Source organism: Bidens hawaiensis, unplaced genomic scaffold (genome assembly GCF_021521415.1).
Source record: "Bidens hawaiensis isolate Kalapana, Puna unplaced genomic scaffold, B.hawaiensis_p1.1 tig00016358_1, whole genome shotgun sequence".
Lineage (NCBI taxonomy): Eukaryota > Viridiplantae > Streptophyta > Magnoliopsida > Asterales > Asteraceae > Bidens > Bidens hawaiensis.
The window spans coordinates 189,901-213,180 of record NW_027492497.1 but is presented as its reverse complement, the minus strand read 5'-3'; the positions used below and the strand labels follow the sequence as shown (position 1 = coordinate 213,180).

Below are 23,280 nucleotides of genomic sequence, written 5' to 3'. Positions count from 1 at the left end.
CGCCGCTCAGGTTTGCTACGTGTGCTCGATGTGCGGCACTGAGCAAAGATACGTTTCGTCACGCATTCAACGTATCTGATAGGGCGTCTCTGCGGTATCGACAGAGCGACATGATTAAGAATCATTTGTAAAAATCGAGGATACATGATAAATCGCTCGCGCGCCGTCGCCCGTCTCTGACGATCAATCTCGTAAAAAATCATCTGACTAAATGAATATTCACGGTTGTAAGTCAGGGCCGTCATGGCAGATTGCATCGTCGCGCCCATCCCGTCTGTTCCTGCCTTCCTGCCGGACATGCATACAATCAACACATGCATCAGAAAGCGCCATTGATCTAGCAGAAACCCTTTCCTCCTCTGCGAGTCCCCCAGCGGACCCGAATAACCCATTCTCAAATAAGCTCCATCACGGAAAGGAGCTACGAATTCCGTTGGGTCATCTCTTGTTTCTTCACCGAACTGCAGAGCCAACCGTATGTCTTCCGAGGAAAACTGTATGTCATGACCATTGACGGTTGCTCGCATCACCGGAGGCTCAGGTCTGCAATCATAATACACTGTCTGCCAAAAGTCTTCAATGTTAGGCAGAGAAATGGGCAGTGTATTTGTGATCGCATGAAAGACTCTTGATCGCTGGAGAAACGTAATAATTTCCCTGTAGTCTTCTACGCCTCTTGCATCAGGATCTAAAGTGATGTATTGGTTATGGGCTGGATGGAATTGTCGTTGCTCATCACCGTCATCACCACCAGTACCTCCAACTGCAACCATATCTGCACAAAACAAAACAAGTTAGAGAACAGTTAAGCATCTCACAAGTTCGCTTTGTACCATGTGCGAAGTTGTGATATAAACTGTACAGGCGAAATTAAAGGTGAGGCGAAGTTGGGAACAACTTCGCTTCATCTGTAAGTTCGTCTGAAAACTGTTAAATTAATTAAAATCGGCGAAGTTGAGTTCAAGGCGAAGTTACGGATAACTTCGCCACAGGCGAACTTAAGCTTCAGGCGAAGTTGTGGATAACTTCGCCTTAGGCGAACTTAAGCCACTGGCGAAGTTGAGAATAACTTCGCGTAAACCTTAACTTCGCCTGAATCTGAACCGGCGACTGTTCAGATTCAATCAAGATAGATCCGATGTTTTCGGACCGATTTGACGATATAACAACGAAGAACAACATAATGCAATGGTGTTAAGACGAAGAACTCGTCCATGAACACGTAACGTAAGGTGGAAAAACTTGGTTTCGAAGGTTCGACGACCCGAGGTCTCGAACCGGGCAAAACTATAACGAGAAAGATTTGATGATATTGACAACACATACCACAAGTATAGTGGAAACTAGAAACACAAGATCGAAAACGAAAGATAATAACAAGATTGCCGGAGTAAAAGAATGTAAGTTCGCCGGAAAAAAAGAAATCTGAACCTGTTACTGTTTAAAAAGCCCTTATATAGGGCAGAGTTGGTTCAGGCGAAGTTACGCTTAACTTCGCCTAGGCGAAGTTAAGCACAACTTCGCCGAATTCAACAACTTCGCCCGTAATTTAAAAATCAGCCCTTTAAGTTTGAAGAATCTTGTATTTAAAATTATAAGTTTCCAAAAAGAGTTAAACAAAAATGATCAAGACCCAGTAACCAACAATAATAATATAACTACAAAAATAGAAAAACTTTTAAAAATTTTTTTTTAACGAAATAAGGGATCAAATTTCAGTCTAGTCAGGGACCACTATGTTTTAGAAAAGATCCTAACAGGAATCATACGAACTGTGTGACTGTCATTTGGATCCGTGTTTAGCTGTATTATGACATAGAGAAACAGGTTGTAAGCATGTAAATAACTTAAATGGTTTTCATCGTCCCTGTGATACGGATTAAGGTTCAGTTAAGCTCAAAAATTTAAGGGAACAACAACTCAGAGATAATGATGCCTTCTATCTATTCTCAAAGCGTATTTGGCTATACCCAAGTCACCCCGAATTGACTTCGACCCATAGTGTCTGATTAACTTGTAGATACTCGTTGTCTGCTTCCCGTTCCCTTCTTACTCCAGAAATTGAGAAGTCTTGATTGTCACAATGACTCATAAGTACCAAAAAAAATATACACGAATTTTTTTTTTTTTTTTTTAACTATACATACTTATAGACTTCGGAGTACTAAACCACTGCAAGTCCCGAATCTGGATCACTGCAGTGTCTTGAAATGCCTTCTTCACGGGAATCAGAACACTCACGGGCTCGTGTATGACTGGGTAGTCGCTTTTCTGCCTATCATTTGGAAAGATATGCATGAAGACATACAAAACTCTTAAGGAGTTTCCTCGTAAATTCGAGTAGTTTAAGTTAGTATCACATACACTTTTACGCACCATAGAAATTACCATGACATACAATGACTGTTCTAGAGCCTTTTAAGCCTAATAACTTCACTAGTTAAGCACACACAATTAGTATATATATCATGTTCCAAGGTTGGATCAATTTTCTGTTAAACACAGTAAAGAACTTCTTACGAAGTATTAAACTTGAAAAGTAATTTCATTTCCCTAAAAAATAATTTGATTTCAATCGCCCCAGTCATGTCAACGTCGTCAGGTAAACGGCTATCCTGAAGATCCAATGGATCAACTGGACCGACCACATACAAGTATGTGTCCTTATTACTAAGAATGACCGACTAATTTTCAGCAACTGAAAGAATACACGTCATAACTGCCCCGGTCACTTTCAGTCTTCCGGTTAATGGCTATCCTCATTTTCTAAGTCGAAAACGAGGACCAAAACATATCCGAGGATATGTCCATCAAACTGAGGTAACCGACTAATTTTAAGCAATAATGACACAAATTTTTTTTTTTTTTTTTTTTTTTTTTAAACCATCACAAAGACATGGTTACTCGGGATTGATCATCCCGTTCAGCTCAATTAGGTTATGAAATCTGGATTTATCAAACGCTTTTGTAAACAAGTCAGCAAAATTTTCCAGTGTATCAACCTTTTCGATCTTGATCAGTTTCTTCTCAGCACAATCCCGTATGAAGTGATGACGAATGTCAATATGCTTAGTTTTACTGTGCTTCACGGGATTGTTAATTACTGAGATGGCGGCAGTGTTATCAATTAAAATAGGAGTGAATAAGAAATTCAGACCATAGTCGCGCAATTGTTGCTGAATCCACAAAACCTGTGAGCAGCAGTTGGATGCTGCCATATATTCGGCTTCACATGTTGAGATTGCAACTGACGTCTGTTTCTTGCACTGCCAGGAATCTAAGCGTCCACCCAGAAACTGGCATCCTCCTGTTGTCGACTTCAGACTCTGATTGCGCCCCCCATAATCAGAATCAGTATAAGCAACTAGTTCAACGTCTCCTCCCTTCGGGTACCACAACCCCAGCTTCGGCTTGCCCTTGAGATACCGCAGTATCCTCTTTGCACCTTTCAAATGAGATTATTTCGGATTTGCCTGAAAACGTGCACAAAGACAAACAGCAAACATTATGTCAGGCCTTGAAGCAGTTAAGTACATTAATGAACCAATAATCGCCCGATATTGAGTTGGGTCCACATCTGCGTCACCATCTGATTCAACACCCAGCTTGTGATTGACGCAGATTGGAATGTCATATGGAGAACTGTCCTCCATCTTGAATCTCTTCAGCACATCATGAACGTATTTCGTTTGATGAATGAACATCCCATCCTTCTTCTGATCAACCTGCAATCCTAGAAAGAAAGTTAGTTCACCCATAGCACTCATCTCGAATCGTTTCTTCATGACAGCCTCAAAATCCTGACACATGGATACTCTTGATGCAGCAAAAATGATATCATCCACGTAGACTTGAACCAGTAGGAAGTCACATCCTTCTCTCTTCACAAACAACGTACTGTCGATCAATCCCCTTTCAAAACCATTTTCCAGCAAGTAGTCCGATAACGTTGAATACCAGGCACGAGGTGCCTGATGTAACCCATATAACGCCTTGCTTAACCTGTATACGTGATCAGGAAAGTCTGGGTCAGGAAAACCCGGAGGTTGCTCAACATACACAACCTCATCAACTTTCCCGTTTAGAAACGCGCTCTTCACATCCAACTGAAATACCTTCATCTTTTTAAATGTAGCAAACGCCAAAAACAATCGAATCGCTTCTAACCGGGCAACAGGAGCGAAAACCTCATTGTAGTCAATACCCTCTTGCTGATTAAAACCTTTAACAACCAGCCTCGCCTTATTTCTTACGATAATCCCCTTATCATCTCTCTTGCACTTAAACACCCATTTTGTGCCTATAGCATGCACATTTTTTGGTTTTTCAACCAAAGTCCAAACCTCCATTTTCTCGAACTGAGCCAACTCTTCTTGCATAGCTTCGACCCACGAGCTGTCCTTTAAAGCCATTTGATAGTTCTTTGGTTCAATTTGGCTTATGAAGCATGAGTACAAACATTCGTTCATAATACCTGTATCTTTAATACTTGTATAAACACAGGTGTGCTCATTCAGGCTACTTCTGGTTTGTACACTGGAGGACACATCACCTATAACGTTCTCCAATGGGTGATCTTTGTGAATTCTCGTGGTTGGAACAGCACCGACATGCAAATTGTCTTCCAAATTTGAAGAGATCTCATCTATGGTTGTTTCTGGCTGAGAGTGAAAAGGATTAATAAATTCTTCTTCAGTTGAGGCCGCAGGGGTATCGATAGGGTTTGATGTGGAAGGTTGAGATTTCTCAATCATCTGATGTTGCACTAGATTCTCTCCTCATCAAGTATCATCTTCGTCACAGCTCTTTCGTCTTCTTCAGAAATTTCCAAATCAGGTACGTTAAACGACTTAAAAAGTTTAACATAGTCAAAAAGCTCAGCAGGTCCATTGCTTGGTTTTGGCGGTTGGTAACTAGTAATGTCGGTGTTACAAACCACCTCCACCTTGCAAGTTGTCGTATTGAAGACCCGTCTGTTGGGAGTACCAACAACATAACCGACTAGGATTCCCTCATCGGCTACTTCACCAAATTTCGAATTAGTCTTCAAAATCGAACAAGGAGACCCAAATGGTTCAAGACCACACAAGTTGGGCTTCCTTCCGTGCATAAGCTCGTAACAAGTTTTTCCAAGTCTCTTAACGGTTAACACCCTATTCAGAACATAGCAGGCTGTAGCAACTGCTTCAGCCCAGAACATCACAGGAAGCTTTGAGTCTGCCAGCATAGTTCTGGCTCCTTCAATTAACGTTCGGTTCTTCCTTTCAGCCACTCCATTCTGTTGTGGAGTATACGGAGCGCTGTATTGATGCTCAATTCCCTTCTGAAGACAGAAGATTTCCATTTCAAAGTTCTTGAACTCTGTCCCATTGTCGCTTCTGATGAATTTAACTGATTTACTCATGACGTTCTCAACTTTTGTAATGAGATTCTTCACCATCTGAGTCGTCTCGTCTTTCGTTTTCAGAAAATATACCCACGAATATCGCGAGTAGTCATCAGTTATCACCAAGCAGTAAGAAGTACCGCCTAGACTTTGTACATTCACTGGACCGAAGAGATCCATATGAAGTAGTTCTAGAGTACCGGCAATTGAATTGATCTTCTTGGTGAGATGGCTTTTCTTGTGTTGTTTTCCCTTCTTGCATGCTATACATTTATCTTCAAAGTTAAAACTCTTTAAGGGAACGCCCATCACAAGCCCATTTTTGACAATGAAGTTCATCTTCCGAAGATGAATATGTCCCATTCTCCTGTGCCATAATTCTGATTCTGATTCGCTTGCCTTTGTCATTAAACAGGATTCTCCGGTGGCCATTTCAGTAGACCTCATATCCATCACGTATGTATTCGTTTCACGTGGAGCCTTCATTACTATCCATTCGTCTGGTATTTGAAAACCAGGCTTCAATACAATCGCTTCATTCTTAGTGAAATGGACAGTGTAATCTTTATCATAAATCTGCGACACACTCAGCAGATTGTGCTTTAATTCCTCCACAAAATTTACATTTTCAAGTGTCATTCTTCCATTCGACACAGTTCCTCTACCAGTTATCCTTCCTCCGCTTTCACCAGCAAAACTAACTCTAGCTCCCTGAACAGGTTTTAAATCTTGCAACAAGTGTTTGTTGCCAGTCATGTGCCGGGAACAGCCGCTATCCACAATCCAAAGATTGTTGGCAGCCCTGTTCAACTGTTCCTGCACGATAAAACAAAGAGTTAGAATCTTGGGACCCAAGACCAATTGGTCTTGGATCGATACGTCCCGTACCCTGGCTGTCTCAAATTAGCATCAGGATAATTTCTGTAAGTCCTGTTAGGGAATCTCCTTGCAGATTGAGTGTACTGCCTTCCAAACCTTTGAGAGTTGAAAGTATTATATCTTGTGGTTTGATTGAAAAACTGAGGTTTGTATTTGTAAAAACTTGAATTAGTTACATTTTTGACCTTTGAAAAGTTTTCATTTTCAGCAGTAACAAAATTACGCTTATCCTCAGTTTTGTTTGGCCTCATACCTCTGAATCTCGGCTTCAGAGGGCAGTCTGCAACTAAATGCCCTAAATTGTTACATCTAAAGCAACATCGTCTCTCCACTTTCTTGTCAAATGTTGATTTGGATGTAGAGGCAGTGTTACCATCCGTTTGTCTCACATAAGGTGGGACATACGGATTGAGTGGAGAACTCCTTTTAGAAATTTTAAATTTATCTCCACCGGTGGGTAATTCTACCTTCTCTTTTATCTGACCAGATTCGGACAACTTATCCGAATCCGATGAGACTGGACTTGAAATAGAAATATTTACACTATCAACAGGCGAACTTGTTTCGCCACAGCTAACACTTGATTCTACCCTTGTAATCTTAATTGGAGTTGTCTGAGTAACCTCGAAATCAACAGATTTCTGAACACTCGGATTATATGTATAATTGTGGTTAAAGGGTGGTGGAACTTCGTGATATCCGATTCCTCCCCTCTTTGCAGAGGTACCTGGATCACTCACGAGGTGATCAAGGATTGCCGAGGAATTCCTGAACTGCTCAAGTTTGCGGTTCAGTTCCACCACCTTTACCTGGTGGTCAGCAATCTGTTTATCCCGATCAGCAATCAATTTAGTTTTTTCTTCTAAAACTTCATAACTAAGATCAATTATTTCAATTTTCTCAGCAAGTTTAGTTTTTAAGCTTTGAATGTCTTTTTCACATGCTTTTATCTTAATTTTATAACTGTTTTCTCTTGATTTAGTAAAATGGTGATCTTCTTTAATAGTTTTAAAATCAGCATCTAAACGGACGTACTGATCAGTTATCGTAGTGAGTTGTTCAGACAAATTCTCACAACTAGTACAAATAGTCTTAGGACTTACCTTGGAGCGATTATCCTTATCATCTGCCATGAAAGCGGTTTCTTCTTCATTTGCTTTCTCAATTCCATCAGCCTTCTGACATTCTTCAACTTCAGACTCAGCCATGTTCGCTTGCTCACCAGAACCACCTGAATGCTGGTTCCAGTTGTACTCACCTGTTTCTCTGGTCAACATGGCATTAATCTCTCTGTTAACTCCAGAGTGTTGTGTAGGCCTACCTTGTCCTCGTTCAACCCTCTCATTTCTGCATTCCTTTGCAAAGTGCCCGTACTGTTGACAATTATAGCACCTTACCTTGGATTTGTCGAACCCGGGCCTTCCACCAACAAACTTTCTCCCTGTTTTGTTCATAAACCGTTTAACACGCCTCACAATCATCGCCATTTGCCATTGCAAATCCATCTCCTCCAGATCATCAGCATCGATCTGGTCGTAGTCCTCATCCAGAACAGCAGGGTCCACAATCTTCCCCTGGATGTAGTTTTCGTAGGAAGCAATAAATGATGCATAGACTGCAAACTGCTCTTCAGCAGACTTTACACTCATAGGCATCTTGGAATAATTATTGCTTGATGCATTTGCAGAAAAACCACTTGAGGATGTTTGAGGCTTTGAAGTACTTGATCCTCCAGCAACGAAACATACATCACCATTCATGTTTACAGAAACGTTTCCATCATGAGGAGAGTCAGGACCTGACTCCCCTTTCGAGTAAAAAGCAGCAGATTCAGGTCTCGAACTTGAGCCTGAGTTAATCTTTGCACCATACATACCAGGGTCTTGTATCTGATCTGTTGGTGTCTCTTTTCGAACCATATTAAGCTCATAAGTTCTGAGCTTGTTTACTGCCGTTTCCAAATCATAAGTTGGAAAGTCTCTGTCTTCTCTCATAAGAACGGTGTACATTTCCCACTTCGGTGGGAGAGCATCGAGAAGCTTTTCAACAATCTCTTCTTCTCGGTAGGCAATCGAATAATTGCTAAGCTCTGTCATCAGATGATAGTATCTGGTGATAATATCATCCAGTGATTCGTTCTTCAAAAATTTGAAGACGGAGAACTGGGTCTTTAAGAGTTTAATCTTTGAGGCACGGATACCCACGTTCCCCTCGAATCTATTTTCAAGAGCATCCCAGAGCTCTCTCGCAGAAGTGTACTTTCTGAAAGTGTGGAGAACCTCTTGAGGTAGTGCCATTGTTATAGCTGCATGGGCCTTGCTTTCAGCCTCATACATTTTCTTTTCTTCGTCCTCCATTTTACTGTACTTCTTAACCACGTCACGGCCTTCGTATTGCATAGTCGGAGGGATATATCCATCCTGGATGCACACCCACATTTTGGCATCCTGATATTTAATGTATTGGATGAATCTGTCCTTCCATGCCACGAAGTCAGTCCCTTTCATTAACCTCGGGGCCTTAGTTGCTGACCCCGCCTCTACTTCCATCTTGACCAAATCGGAGATGTTTATCGATGACATCCTTGCGAAAACCTGAAAAACCTGAAACAGAAAAAAATATTAAAACAGCTCAGTAGGCGAAGTTAAGAATAACTTCGCTTGAAAGTTAACTTCGCTGAAAAGAGAACTTCGCTGAGTATTAAATTCGCTAGAATTGGCGAAGTTAATAACTTCGCTTAGCTCTGGCGAACTTATGAGTTGAGCGAACTTGGGTGTAAAGCGAAGTTGCGGATAACTTCGCTAAGGCGAACTTATGAGGTGAGCGAAGTTGTGGTTAACTTCGCTAAACCTTATATCTTCGCCAAAAACCCTAATTCCAGCGACGGCAACTTCGCCTGAAGAACGGTAACTTCGCCCGATGAACAGGGAAGTTTGTTCAGATCTGATTTCGTCAATCCAGCAGCTTCCGATCAATGCAATGTCTTGAAAATGACTGTCAAGCACTACCAAAACACAATCCCAACAAAAACACGTCCCGCGAATAGGTCAAACGAGACGTTTTCTACACCCGCGTGAAATCCCGAACCTCACAATCGAGCCGATTGCTCTGATACCAATTGTAGGTTCCTGGACGGATCGTACACGGGATATCTCTAACAGCGCAGGTGCGGAATCCCTGCGTGATTAGTTACGAGCGTAGAACACGTATTGAACAAACACACGAGACGTTAACCGTACACACGTTATATTCAATAACTCAAACACGTGACACGAGGTCACTAATACAGACTCTTGGTTCCGAAAGACACGTCTGCTAAACACCAACACTCTAAACAAAAACGAAACGAACAACACCGAACCACTAAGCCGTAGCTTAGTTATATACACGACAACTTCGCCTCAGGCGAAGTTGTCTGTAACTTCGCGTATTCAACAAGTTCGCCTGAGCGAACTTGTTGACAACTTCGCTTGTTCAACAAGTTCGCCTGAGCGAACTTGTTGACAACTTCGCTCTTTACATAACTTTAAACATAAACAAATACACAATTACATTACAGACTCGATTACAATTGCTAGACTATGAACTACTGACAAACATGTACCAACAGGGCTTTTTAAGGAGCATAAAACAATCTTCTCAGGCATAGATCCATAACATTCATCCACGGTAACGACTTCAATTCAATCATACTCTCAAAGTATTGAACACCATAAGCTCATCTGACAACAATCTTCCTTATCTTCTTTAAGTATGCTATGCTGTTACATTTACCCAACGCAACTTCCTTAGTCTTCTTGTAATACTTTAACAACTGTAAGAATTTGTAAGTCCCGTGATGGATCTTTCAATGTGATATCAATATACTTAATGGTTAGGCGGAAACTAACCACTACGTTGATTCCGTGATAAACGATTAAGAACACACCAAACACAATGAAGAAGCTTCAAAACACACGTATATTATATGTCGGGTGCTTAAGCCCTTAACTTACACGATTGAATAATAATGGACGAACAACCTTGACCTAAACTACATACATCGTATATATAGTTATACCAACCTAGGCCCAAAATATACAAAATCCCACCGAGATCAACAGATCTCGGTTTACATAATACAGCCCAAACTAAGCCCAAAATACAAGCATAAACCACAAGTCATTGCCCAACATTCTCCCCCTTGGTTTATTGCTTGATCATAATTGCTTCGTGCTTCCATACCTTCATTTAGACCTTTCAGGGTATATACTGTGGCTCCTAAATAGACACTTGGAAGTTGAGTGTCTTATTTAGGGCCTTTATTAAAACCTGGCTAGAAATCCAGCACGGGTCATGCTACTACCCATATGAAGTAGATGAATATGACCTTTGTTATCATGAAAAGAAACAAGTATTAGGCTTGATTGACTCAGAAAAGTCAAACACGATGTATCTTTGGTAGAACCAACAAGTCCTCGGTCAAGGTTTGACCGAGAATTCTTCAAAACCTCTTCAAAACGAAGATCTCTCTGATTGATAAGAAGAATCTGGTTAGTCCATGCCGAGAACCTCAGAGCATTGTTCATCATCTTCAACATACCACCAATCACCATTTATGACCAAACCTGTAACTACAATCAATGACTTAATCGATAATCAGTAACTTCAACAGAGAACAAACAAACCTTCTGAATAATGAATCAATAAAATCCAATAACCATCGAAAACCTCTCAACCATAATGGAGTTCTTTACCTTTTAAAGAAATCTACTTGAAAGTTCAAGGAGACAAGAATAGATGTATAGCGGCGAGTAGGTGAAAGATTTGATGGTTATAATGAGAGGAGATTTTAGAGGATAATAGAAGTTGTGAGTTTCAAGAATGATCAATAAGTAGTAATGAGTGCCTTTTAAACTACCTGGTCACATCAAACTTGGCCGAGTACATTTATGTATCGAGAACGTATGACCGAGAACCATTTACTGAAAGCAGAGAACTCACAAGACTGAGTTTTCTGGGCCAAATTAATCTGGCTGAGAACTAGAAAGAGCCGAGAACACCATTATCACAAACAACTTGGGCCAAAGATGACTGGGCCGAGAACACAAAGATTATTGACACATTTGGCCCAACTGAATGGCCCACGATATTTTGCAACCGCCAAATAAAAAACAACGATCCCGATTAATGTGAAAACGATTTCTTAAGACATTTGTTTCGACACGAGTAAACATGAGGTAAAACTAAAAATTAAAAAAAAATAAAAAAAAAAACTAAACTAAAACGAAAAGATTTAACCATCAGGCCTTCAGTAAATTTAACATATTTTGGGACCAAATTTCAGCTGTTTTAACAAACGACACCTGTTTATGAAAAGATCCGAACATAAAATCATATTGATCAAGATACTTTCACAATGATTCATTTTCAGCAATATTGTGACATAGTGAAAATGTTTATAGCAGGTAATTATCATGATTTTCATTGCGCCAGTGATATGATTAGATTCAATTAGGCACAAAGCTTATATGGACATCACTTATGGACCCATGATGCCCTTTATCTATTCTCAAGGCGTATTTGGCTTTCTCCATATCACCCCAATTTGACTCCATCCCCCTAATGCTTGATCAAAAGGATTTTCTCTGTACAAAAATAATTTTAAGCTTTAAGGTTGGACGTTGGACTTACATGCCATCTGGACTTACAAGCCTTACATTCAGGGTGTTTAGGACTTTTTTGTATGCCCCACCCCTGTAGTTCCCTAGGACCCCTTTAAGCTTTTAGAAAACAAATTTGAATGACAATAATTTTCATATATATTTACATTAATTTTTTTTAAAATATAATATTTTTGGTGATCAAGATACTAACGGGCTTGTGTATGACTGGGTAATTACTTTTCTGCCTATCATTCGAAGAGATGTATCTTGGGACATGCAAAGCATCTTCAAAATGACTCTCCACAATAAGTTTAGCAGATTTAGTTTATATCACTTTAAACTTTTAATTATCATGGAAAGCTACAATACACATCAATGACTGTTCAAAAGCCTTTTTAGCCTAATAACTTCACACGTTAGGAACACAAAATCAATTTATCTATCATTTCTCAAAGGTTGGATCAATTTTCATTTGAAAATTTGAGCTTCTAAAAAGGTTTTAGCTGAATAATAAATAATATCACTTCCCAGATGATCATCCTGAAGACAATTTTAAATCCAACCACCCCAGTTACCTTCAGTTTTCAGGTGAATGGCTATCCTTTGAGTCTACAGGTAGACGATAGGACCAAACACATAAAATGTGTCCCTCAAACTTTAGGCGGCCGACATAATTTTCAATGAGAGAACTTAAAACGATAGTTAAACAAAAACAATTTTTTTATGTATGTTCAGTTGCCCCCATCACTTTTAGCCCTAAGGTTAATGGCTATCCCGTGAGTCAAGAATTGATGACATGACCAAACATATGAAATATGTCCGTTGAACTTGAGTAACCGGCATGATTTTAAGCAAAGGAACAAAACGTTTTTGATTTTTTTTTAAACTCACACACACACTCTTTTTGTATTTTTCTTTTTCTCCCCCCTAAATTTGTACAGAAATTATGACACGAAAAAAAAATTTATGTACACAATTTAAACCTCAAAAATACTCAGTCATCAAAACGCAGCATCTTAAGAAATCCCACAAGCACATTGAACCTGACTGTTCCGACTGGTTTAGTAAATAAGTCCGCCACGTTATAATCGATGTGGACTTGTTCAAGATGAATCAGTTTCTGGTCGTAACAGTCACAAATAAAATGGACTTTGATATCAATGTGCTTGGTTTTGGAATGCTAACCAGGATTTTTAACAATAGCAATAACAACATCATTATCACAAAAGATGGGAGTGTCAAGAAATTCAAAACCGTAATCCAGCAATTGATGTTGCATCCAGATAACTTGTGAGCAGCATGCGGAAGCAGCCACATACTCAGCCTCGACGGTATAAGTAGACAGCGTCTGTTGTTTCTTGCATTGCCACGAAATCAGGCGATCACCCAAGTACTGACATCCCGCAGATGTTGATTTCCTGTCAATATCTTCACCTCCTGATGTGTGTCTAATAACCCTATAATAATGACCCTCACAACTAAGCTTTAATATTAAAACGAAAATCCTAAAACCACACACAACCGGCAAGTGTACCGATCGCAAGTAGTATAGACCTAGGAAGTCCGAGTATCGAACACGTGGACACGTAAGACGCTAACGATTACTAACCATAGATGAGACCTACTTAGAATAATATTTAATTGATTTTTGATTTCTTTTAACTTAATTGAACTAACTAGACTGACTAACAAAACTTACCAAAAATAGAAAACTTAACGAAAAACTAACTGTGTTAACTTAGGATGGAGGAAAATGTCTACCTAGGTCTGAATCAAATTGTAGGCCTAACAAGCTAATGGATTGGATGACTTCAAGACACCGGTTCCTAAAGATGACACGACTAAGGATCGCTCGGGCTCACTGGATTACCTCTCGGTCTCACACAACAAGCCTAAACTACTCAAAATCGGCTAAAACGACCAAACCGGGAAACAATTGCTAACGTGTTCTAATGAAGGATCACCTCTCGGTCTCACCAAAACTCGACCCTAATGGCAATGAATACTACACAACCAAGGATAGAGGAACAATTCAAATTAAACCAAAATAGATCAACTAGTCGCTCAAACACCTAAACCTGACAAGAAACGAACTCGCTTTCGAGCAATCCTTATTCTAGCATGCAAAGGCAACGAGACAACCCTAACTTATTATCACCTCTCGGTCTCAAAGAAGGTGTCTAACCGCTGTACTTAATCCAAATAATCACGCAACAAAACCCTACGGTGGTACCTACCGCAAACAAACCCTAAACACAAAGTCAAGAATCAAACAATGCACCGATCAATCAATACAAAACTTATCAACCGACACACGGGGTTTATGCAATGAATCACAAAAATTTCCAGCCCTTAAACACAACCTATTTCATGTCTAAATCAAACTTTACAATAACAATTAAGGTCTATTAATCAAACAATCCATAAAACCTATCAAACACTAACAATAATCATCATTCCTAGGTAGAACAAGCAAGATTAGCCGATCATATTATTTGGACAGCAGCATATACTCATTAAAAACTCCATAAAACTCATACCAATCATCTTAACAATCGTCCAACAATAAATTCTAATCATAAATAATTCAATCTCTGAAGTACTTGCAAAACAATTCAACAATTAAGCAAGAAACTAAAAGTGTATGAACAATAGAAAAGATGTAAGGATATGAGAAGTTCCGGGGCTGCTCTTGACTGTAAAAAACAGTGATGAATGATCCCGAGGCTTGGTTCTTGTGTCTTCTTCCTTCCCTAGCCGCCACAACCTTCAAACCCTAGCCGAAAAAAGATTTCTTCTTCTCTTCCCCCTGCTGCTGCTGTGATCGGCCTGCCTGTCCAGCCCTTAGGGTTTTTTTTATTTTTTATATATTATAATATAATATAAGATTTGGGCCTCCATGATGCATACGGGTCGGGCCTTGAGTTGTTTACTTGAAAACGTATGCGTAAAAGGCTCGTAAACCACTCCAAAAGCTCGGTTTTTCTTCCTTTTAACCCTTAGCCTACAAGATAATAAAAACTATGTAAAACCTATCTAAAACAAGTTAAAATACATAAAATGTAATACAATACGTAGATAAAAGGTGCGGAAAATACGTGTGTTTTACAACACATCACCTCCATAATTGCTGTCAGCAAAAGCATACAAATCAAATTCTGAGTTTTTGGGATACCAAAGACCAAGTTTCGGTTGCCCTTTCAGATAACGAAAGATACGTTTAACAACAATTAAATGAGAGAGTTTAGGATTAGACTGGAAACGCGCGCATTGACAAACAACAAACATGATATAGGGACGACTAGCAGTGAGATACATAAGAGATCCGATCATCGATCGATAGTTTGTTTGATCTACGGATTTTCCTTCAGCATCAGAAGAAAGAAGTGGTCTTTCCGCCATGGGAGTCACTGCCGATTTGGAATCTTGGAACTCGAACTTTGCTAGAATGTCTTCGACATATTTCCCTTGATGCAGTAAAATCCCTGTTGCACTCTAACAAACCTGTAAACCCAAAAATGTCGTCATCTCTCCCAGTGAACTCATCTCAAACCTCTTCTTCATAACCCCCTCAAATTCAGTAGAGAAAGTGATGCTGGTAGAACCAAAAATGATGTCATCCACATAGATTTGGACAAGGATGAGGTCCTTTCCAACCGTCTTCAGAAACAGTGTCTGATCAATGGTCCCACGCTTGTAACCATGTTCCAACAAGTGAGCCGTTAGCGTAGCATACCACGCCCGAGGGCTTGGTGAAGACCATAGAGAGCTTTGTCTAACTTGTAGACGTGATCAGGATACTTAGAACTTATGAAACCTGGTGGCTGATCCACATAGATTTCTTCCTTTACTTCCCAGTACAGAAAGGTGGTCTTGACATCCATTTGATAAACAGTAAATCCCATATAGGATGCATATGCCAAGAATATACGAATTGCCTCAAGTCGAGCTACGGGAGCGTAAACTTCTGTGTAGTCCAACCCTTCTACCTGACGAAATCCACGAACTACAAGACGAGCCTTGTTTCTGACAATAACCCCAGTATCGTCTTGTTTGTTTCTGAAAACCCATCTCGTGTCAAGCGACTTTTTCCCTTTAGGTAGTTCCACCAATTTCCAGACATTTAGCTTGTCAAACTGATTCAGCTCTTCATACATTGCATCTACCCAGCTAGGTTCCTGAAGTGCCATGTCAACTGATTTTGGTTCGATCTCAGAAATGAAACAGGAGTAGAAACAATTGTTTATGTTTCCTGTTTAACTTCTGGTTGACACACCTGACTCAAGGGGACCAATGATATTTTCGATTGGATGATCCCGTTGAATTTTTTATGGAACGGAGTGATCTAGAACACTGCTGGTGGCCGGCAAGTTTGTGAGTTCATCAAGTGAATCGATTAGAGGATTTCTCCAACCAGAAGCTGCTATGCTGATACGAGGTACTAGCAATTATTGATGTGTTGTAAAATACACTTATTTTCCGTGCCTTTTATCTATGTATTATATTATATTTTATGTGTTTTAACTTGTTTTATATAGGTTTTACATAGTTTTAATTATCTTGTAGGTTTTGGTGAAAGAATGAAGAACCGAGCTTTTCAAGGAGCTTAAAGGCCTTTTACGCATACAATTTCAAGACAAATATCAAAGCCCGGCCCGATTACATGTTGGAAAAGCCCAAGACTCTTTTATATTATAACATAATAAAAAAATAAAAACCCTAGGCAGCATACCCTGGTCCGATCGGACTGTTGACAGCAGCTAGGGCAAGAGAAAAAGTTTTTTTTGAAGCAAGGTTGTGGACTTGTGGCGGCTAAGAAGGAAGAAGAAGGCAAGGACAAGTCTTGGGATCATTCACCATTGGTTTCTACAGCCAAGGAGCAGCCCGGAACATCTCATATCCTTACATATTTTTCATTGTTCATACACTTTGATTTTCTTGCTTAATTATTGATTTGTTTTGCAATTGATTGAGAGATTGAATTGTTTATGATATTTGTTGATCATTGAATGCTTGAGTTGATGTTTGAGATGGGTTATACAATGTTTTTAAAGAGTATTCATGGCTGTCCAAATATGATTAGAGGCTAAACTTGTTAGTTCTACCTAGGAATGATGATAATTGTTAGTGTTTGATGAGCTTGTTGGATTGTTTGATTGATAGATGTTGATTGTTATTGTAAAGTTTGATTTAGACATGAAATAGGGTGTGTTTAAGGGCTGGAAATTTTGGGTAATTCATTGCTTAAACCCCTTGTGTCGGTTAATTAGTTTTGTGTTGATTGATCGATGCATTGTTTGATTCTAGACTTTGTGTTTAGGGTTTGTTTGCGGTAGGTACAACCGTATGGTTTTGTTGCATGAATTTGAGGTTAAAGTAAAGCGGTTAGGCACCTTCTCAAAGACCGAGAGGTGATAAGAAGTAGGGTCGTCTCATTATCTTTGCATGCTAGAATAAGAAATGCGCGAGAGCGAGTTTGTTTCTTATTAGGTTTAGGTGTTTTGAGCGACTAGTTGATCTATTTTGGTTTAAGTTGAATTGTTCCTCTATCCTTGGTTGTGTAGTATTCATTGTCATTAGGGTCGAGTGTTGGTGAGACTGAGAGGTGAGTCAACATTAGAACACGTTAGCAATTGTTTCCCGGTTTGGTCGTTTTAGTCGATAATCCAGTGAGCTCGAGCGATCCTTAGTCGTGTCATCTTTAGGGACCGGTGTCTTGAAGTCATTCAATCCATTAGCTTGTTAGGCCTACAGTTTGATTCAGACCTAGGTAGACGTTTTTCTCCATCCAAAGTTAACACAGTTAGTTCTCCGTTAAGTTTTCTATTTTAGGTCACTTTTGTCAGTCAGTCTAGTTAGTCCAGTTAAGTAATTAAAAATCAAAAATCAATTAAATATTATTCTTAGGTAGGTCTTGTCTAGGGTTAGTGATTGTTAGTGTCCTTACATGTCCACGTGTTCGATACTCTGACTTCCTAGGTCTATACTACTTGCGATCGGTACACTTGCCGGTTGTGTGTGGTTTTAGGATTTTCGTTTTATATTTAAAGCTTAGTTGTGAGGGTCATTCTTTTAAACATATCCGACGCACACCAAGTTTTTGGCGCCATTGCCGGGGACACGGTTTTAGGTGTTTTGAGAACAATCCGAGTTAGGACTTACCTTTTGTGCTACTTGTAATTATTTTTGTTTTGTTTATTTGTTAGGATAGTTTGGCTTCTTTTATTGATTTGTATAGTTGTATGCGACAGACTCAATCTCGTGGACCACCTGACACTGAATCATTTCCCGAGCTTGAGAGAGAGTTTCGTGAGAGACGTCGCACCGTTTGACCACCATCCACTTCATCATCTGTTGGCAGTTTATCCTCTTCTCCTACGTTTTCCGACTTTGACGTTAGGGATAGGATCATGGGCGACAATCCACCACCGAGGAGGACAGTTGCAGACCAGGCCCGACCGGCCAATGCTGGCGTGAGATCCAGCATCGCACCACCCGCCATTGGAGTTAACGCGAACTGGTAGATTCCGTCGAATATTCTGAACACCATTTCTCATTCGGCTCAGTTCCATGGAATGTATTCGTTTAGAATAGCATCTGGAAAGAGAGTACTGCCGAAAACTTGTTTGATGAGACTCTCCCCCCCCCCAACTGATGGAACATTAGCCGAAGGTGTTGAAGTTGAAGGCAAACTACTCTCAACCGTAGAACTTGGAGTTGATTCTGAGACAGGTGTTGGATCAGGATCTTGAGAACCCGAAGATGACGGTTCACTATTGTCGAACAATTCTGGCGGATCAATACCCACAATCGGCCCCTTTTGAAGAATATCAAACACCTCTTCATCTTGATCTGCACATCCCACTATATCAGAAGTTTCAGCATCGACGGCTGAAGTCACATTGAATGGCTTGAATAGTTGGTTGTAGTCAAACAACCAGTCAGGTCCAACTCTAGCATCCGTCTCGTTTTCCTCAAGCCACCGAATATCGTACGACTCCATGATTTGCTTTGTGGACTTGTTGTATACCCTGTAAGCAGTGTGACCCGCATAACCCACAAAATAGCAGTCATCGGCCTTTGCTCCAAATTTCGGAGTTGAGTCAAGATTCAACAGTGTGCAAGGACATCCGAATGCACAAAAATGAGCAACAGTGGGTTTGTGTCCATAGACGATCTCATATGGAGTCTTCATCTGGCTTTTGTTGAACAGAACCCAATTCTGCACATAGCATGCAGTGTTAACAGCTTCAGCCTAGAAAAACAACGGTAGTTTTGAGTCACACAGCATAGTTCTTGCTGCCTCGATAAGAGTTCGGTTTCTTCACCCAGCAACTCCATTTTGTTGCGGTGTGCGAGATGAACTGTATTGTCTGAGCACACCCCTTTCAGCAAAGAAGTGATTCAATACGAAGTTCTTGAACTCAGTTCTATTGTCGCAACGAATACTCTTGAGATTCAGATTCAGTTGATTTTCCATTAGTACCACGAACCTCTTGATAAGCTCTGCAATTTCACTCTTATTTGACAAGAAAAATACCCAAGTAAAACGTGAGTAATCATCAGTAATAACTAAGCAATAAGAGCTACGTGAAAGACTCAGTACGTGTACCGGACCAAACAGATCCATGTGAAGCAATTGAAACACAGATGAGATGGAATTAAACACTTTCGGCTTGTGAGGTTTGCGGTGATGTTTGCCCAAAGCGCAAGCAACACATTTTGCAGTTGTTATAAAATCTTTTCTTGGCAAACCTCGGACAATGTTGTTTTTAGAAAGACGGTTCAAGTTTTTTACATTTGCATGTCCAAGACGACGATGCCACAACATGGCATTATGTTCTGATACTTTTGAAAATAGACATGTAATTTCTTCTGGAACATTTTTGTTCATGTCGATCACTTAAGCATTATCTTTTCTTTGTGATCGAACAAGAACCCAGTCCTCTGGTATAATTATACCAGGCTTTAAAATCAAGCACTCTTTGTTCGTGAAATGAGTTGAAAAGCCTTTATCACATATCTGCGAAACACTGAGTAGACTGTGTTTTAATTCAAGAACAAAGTTTACGTTTTCAAATCTCAATACTCCATTACTTACTATACCCTTCTGTGTGATTTTACCTTTCTCCCCTCCCGGAAAGGAAACATAGCCTCCATTAAAGATCTGAATGTCGTTCAGTTGAGATATGTCCCCTGTCATGTGCCTGGAACAACCACTATCAACAAACCACGGCCTGATGATATTCTTCCATAGCCGTTCTTGCAACATGTGCGAGATTAGTTAGATTTTGGTACTCAGTCCATAGTCACTCTGGGCACACCAAGTTTATCAATTTGAGATACGGGTAACCAAGAAATGTCTTCTCAATTATCTTGAATTGCACATGAAGAGTTCTGAGGTTTAGAAACCGGAGACTTAGGTAGCCATTTGTATTTTGGTTTTAAAATTTTGTGGCTCACACAAATGACTTGCTTTGTCTCAGGTTTGCGATCGAAAAACCATGAAATATTTTATTTGGTTTTTAATTTCGATCCCGAAACGTGTGAAGGTTTCGAAATCAAACTCGGTTTTCCGACTTGTTTTCGAGACATGGCAGAAGTTGCTTGTCTAATATTGGCACGATCGGCCTTGTCTCGAATCCAATTTCCATCAGAAGGACTTGCCTTGAAATACTTTGATTTAATTGAATGTGATTTGTTGAAAGTATTCCGAGGCATGCTCCTCTGACGGTGTCCATAATATGGGACATAAGGACGATGCAGACTGTTTCTAGCAATGTGACCAGGAATGCCACAGTTGAAGCAAGTTTGTCACTTCACATGTAAATCTGGGTGGCCAATTCATGGTCTTGATTTACTCTGCAAATTCTGCTGTCTCGCATTGACCTTAGTGGTTGATTTACATGCACTTTTCATGCCTGTGTTTGTTTCTTTAACAGGTTTTGGTGGTGTGTATTTACCAGCATATTCCTGTTTAACATCAGTATTTAAAGATACATCACACTTATTAATACTACTAGAACATTCATCCACATAATTGTTTATGCTCTTAAAAACAGAGCCCACACAAGCATTAGTCTTAGCAGAGGATAAATCACACAGTTCAAAACAAGCATTATTAAAATTGTCTTTATTAGGAAAAACAAGTAAATCTTCCTCATCGTCCACCCAATCCTCAATGATTACTTCATCTGCACGTGAAGTAGAAACATTAGTATCATTCACTTTCACAATTGATTGAACTGGTTTGACAAACCCGGGTATTATCCTTTCATTAATTTCAGGTTTACCGTATTTCAGAGATTTCTCTTTATCTTCCTCCATAACAAAAGGAGAAGGAGTATAATTATCATTGTATGAAGGTGGAACCTCATTATACCCAATTCCCTCACCCCCTCTTTTCTTTCCATCTTAATTGCTTTTCAATCATTAACTCAACGACCGCACTAGAAACATCAAACCTTTTAAAATTGAACTCAGCGTTTTCAAATTTATTAGTTAATTTAGCGTTTTCCAAAATATATGCCTCAAGTTTGGTGGTTAGATTAGCAATTTTCTTATTGGCATCTAAGATGTGACAACACTTGACACTGAAATGACTTTGCAGTTTTGAAAAATCTTTGTTTGATGCTTCTAGTTTTTCTGTAAGACCCTTCTCAAGTTTCTTGAGTGTATGGCTTTCGTGTTTTATATTTTCCATTTCCCTAACAAGATTACTATTATGCACACGAAATAGCTCTACCTTTCTAATGCATGATTGAAAACATAAATTTGAGTTTACCTCAGATGAACCAGCATAATTAGAAGCCATGAAAGCAAACTGGAAACTCTTCACCTGATCTTCAGTCACATTTCCTTCTTCAACATCATCAACTTGAGCGAGGTTTGCATTCTGACCCTGAACGGTGAGTGCCTCCATGTGATCAGCCTAATCAAACTGTTGTGCAACTAAAACTTGCTCGTTTCTTCCAGCAACAGCATTATCTCCCCTTTCATCCTTCACAGGAACAGAGCCCTTTCAGTATTTCCCTCCTTTGCTGGTTTTGTGCATTCTCTGGCAAAGTGTCCTGGTTCATGACAGTTGTAGCACCAGAGGTTTTCCTTGTTGAAACCCACCTTTTTGGTGAACTTCTTCGATCTGAATACAGCCATGGCAATTTGCCAGGAGATGTCCATCTCTTCCACGCCATCAGGATGAATCTGATCCAGTTCAGTAGAACCAACTGGTTGAACAAGGTATCCAGCAAGAAAAGCATTATAGCAATTCATGAAGCCTGCCATGAGAGCAATATTCTCTTGAGTTTCTTTTGCGATGGTAGGTCCTTGGGTAGGAGACTTGCTGGAAGAAGCAACACTGGGTTGGGGTTGAGATTGTGGAGATGGATGTGGGAAGAATATGGAAGTAAGCGGCTGTGGCTGAGATGTAGGTGGAGTGAATTGGCCTTGAGTTGATCTGAACATGGAAAAACTTCCATTTGGCTGCTGCGGCTGCGAGTACACACCCTGAGAGGACTTGAACATTGAGAAGTTGTCTTGTGATATAAGTGCATTGTTTGATGACGCGGCGTATCCAGCAGCAGTATACGAATTAGCATGGTTGATTGCTCACTGCTTGTCATCCATATTACATGACTTAATGATAGCGATCACCTCAGATAGGGTTAGTCTAGAAAGATCCTTTGTCTTCTTGATAACAGGAACGTTCATATCCCATCCTTGTGGCAGAGAGTTGATCAACTTGTTTTTGGTTTCAATGAGAGTTAAGTGTATGTTGGTTGATCTCATCTCAGTAACAAGTGTGACGAATCTTTGCAGCTGACTTTCCAAGGACTCACCCAGAACATGATTAAACATATTGAACTTTTGGCGCAGCAAGTCCTGACGACTGCGCTTCATGTCTTCATTTCCCTCATAGACCTCTATCAGTGCCTCCCATAGGGCCTTTGCTGATTGCAACTTGCGGAAACCTTGAGCAATCTCAGGTGACAGGGCCATTGTAAGAGTGGCAAGTGCCTTCTCATCTTCTTCTACCTTGTCATCGTCAGCATCAACATACATTTTGATAGGCTTGATAGCAATCTCTCCTTCAGCTGTCTCATATGTGATCGGTTGAGGACCTCTAACTATGCTCCTCCACATCTTAGTGTCTTTCATCTTGACATACTTTTCGAATCTGAACTACCATTCATAGAAGTCTTCATGCTTCAGCAGACGGGGCACACATGTAGCGGTACCCATAATGGAGTCTAGCTCCTGGTGAAGTGCTGAGTTGATGGATGCGTTGATGGGTTGATCCATGATGATAAAACACCGAAAACAAACCCAAAGTCTTCAAACAGAGAACCCAAAGACTGACTCGCAAACTAG

General features: G+C 40.0%; 1 protein-coding gene across 1 annotated transcript; it reads right to left on the bottom strand.

The window, feature by feature from the left end:
• Positions 1–22,518: 22,518 nt before the first annotated feature.
• Positions 22,519–23,052, bottom strand: LOC143551282 (uncharacterized). Its single transcript, XM_077041748.1, has one exon. It carries the CDS (start codon positions 23,050–23,052, stop codon positions 22,519–22,521), a length of 534 nt encoding a protein of 177 aa, XP_076897863.1.
• Between the last annotated feature and the right edge of the window lie 228 nt (positions 23,053–23,280).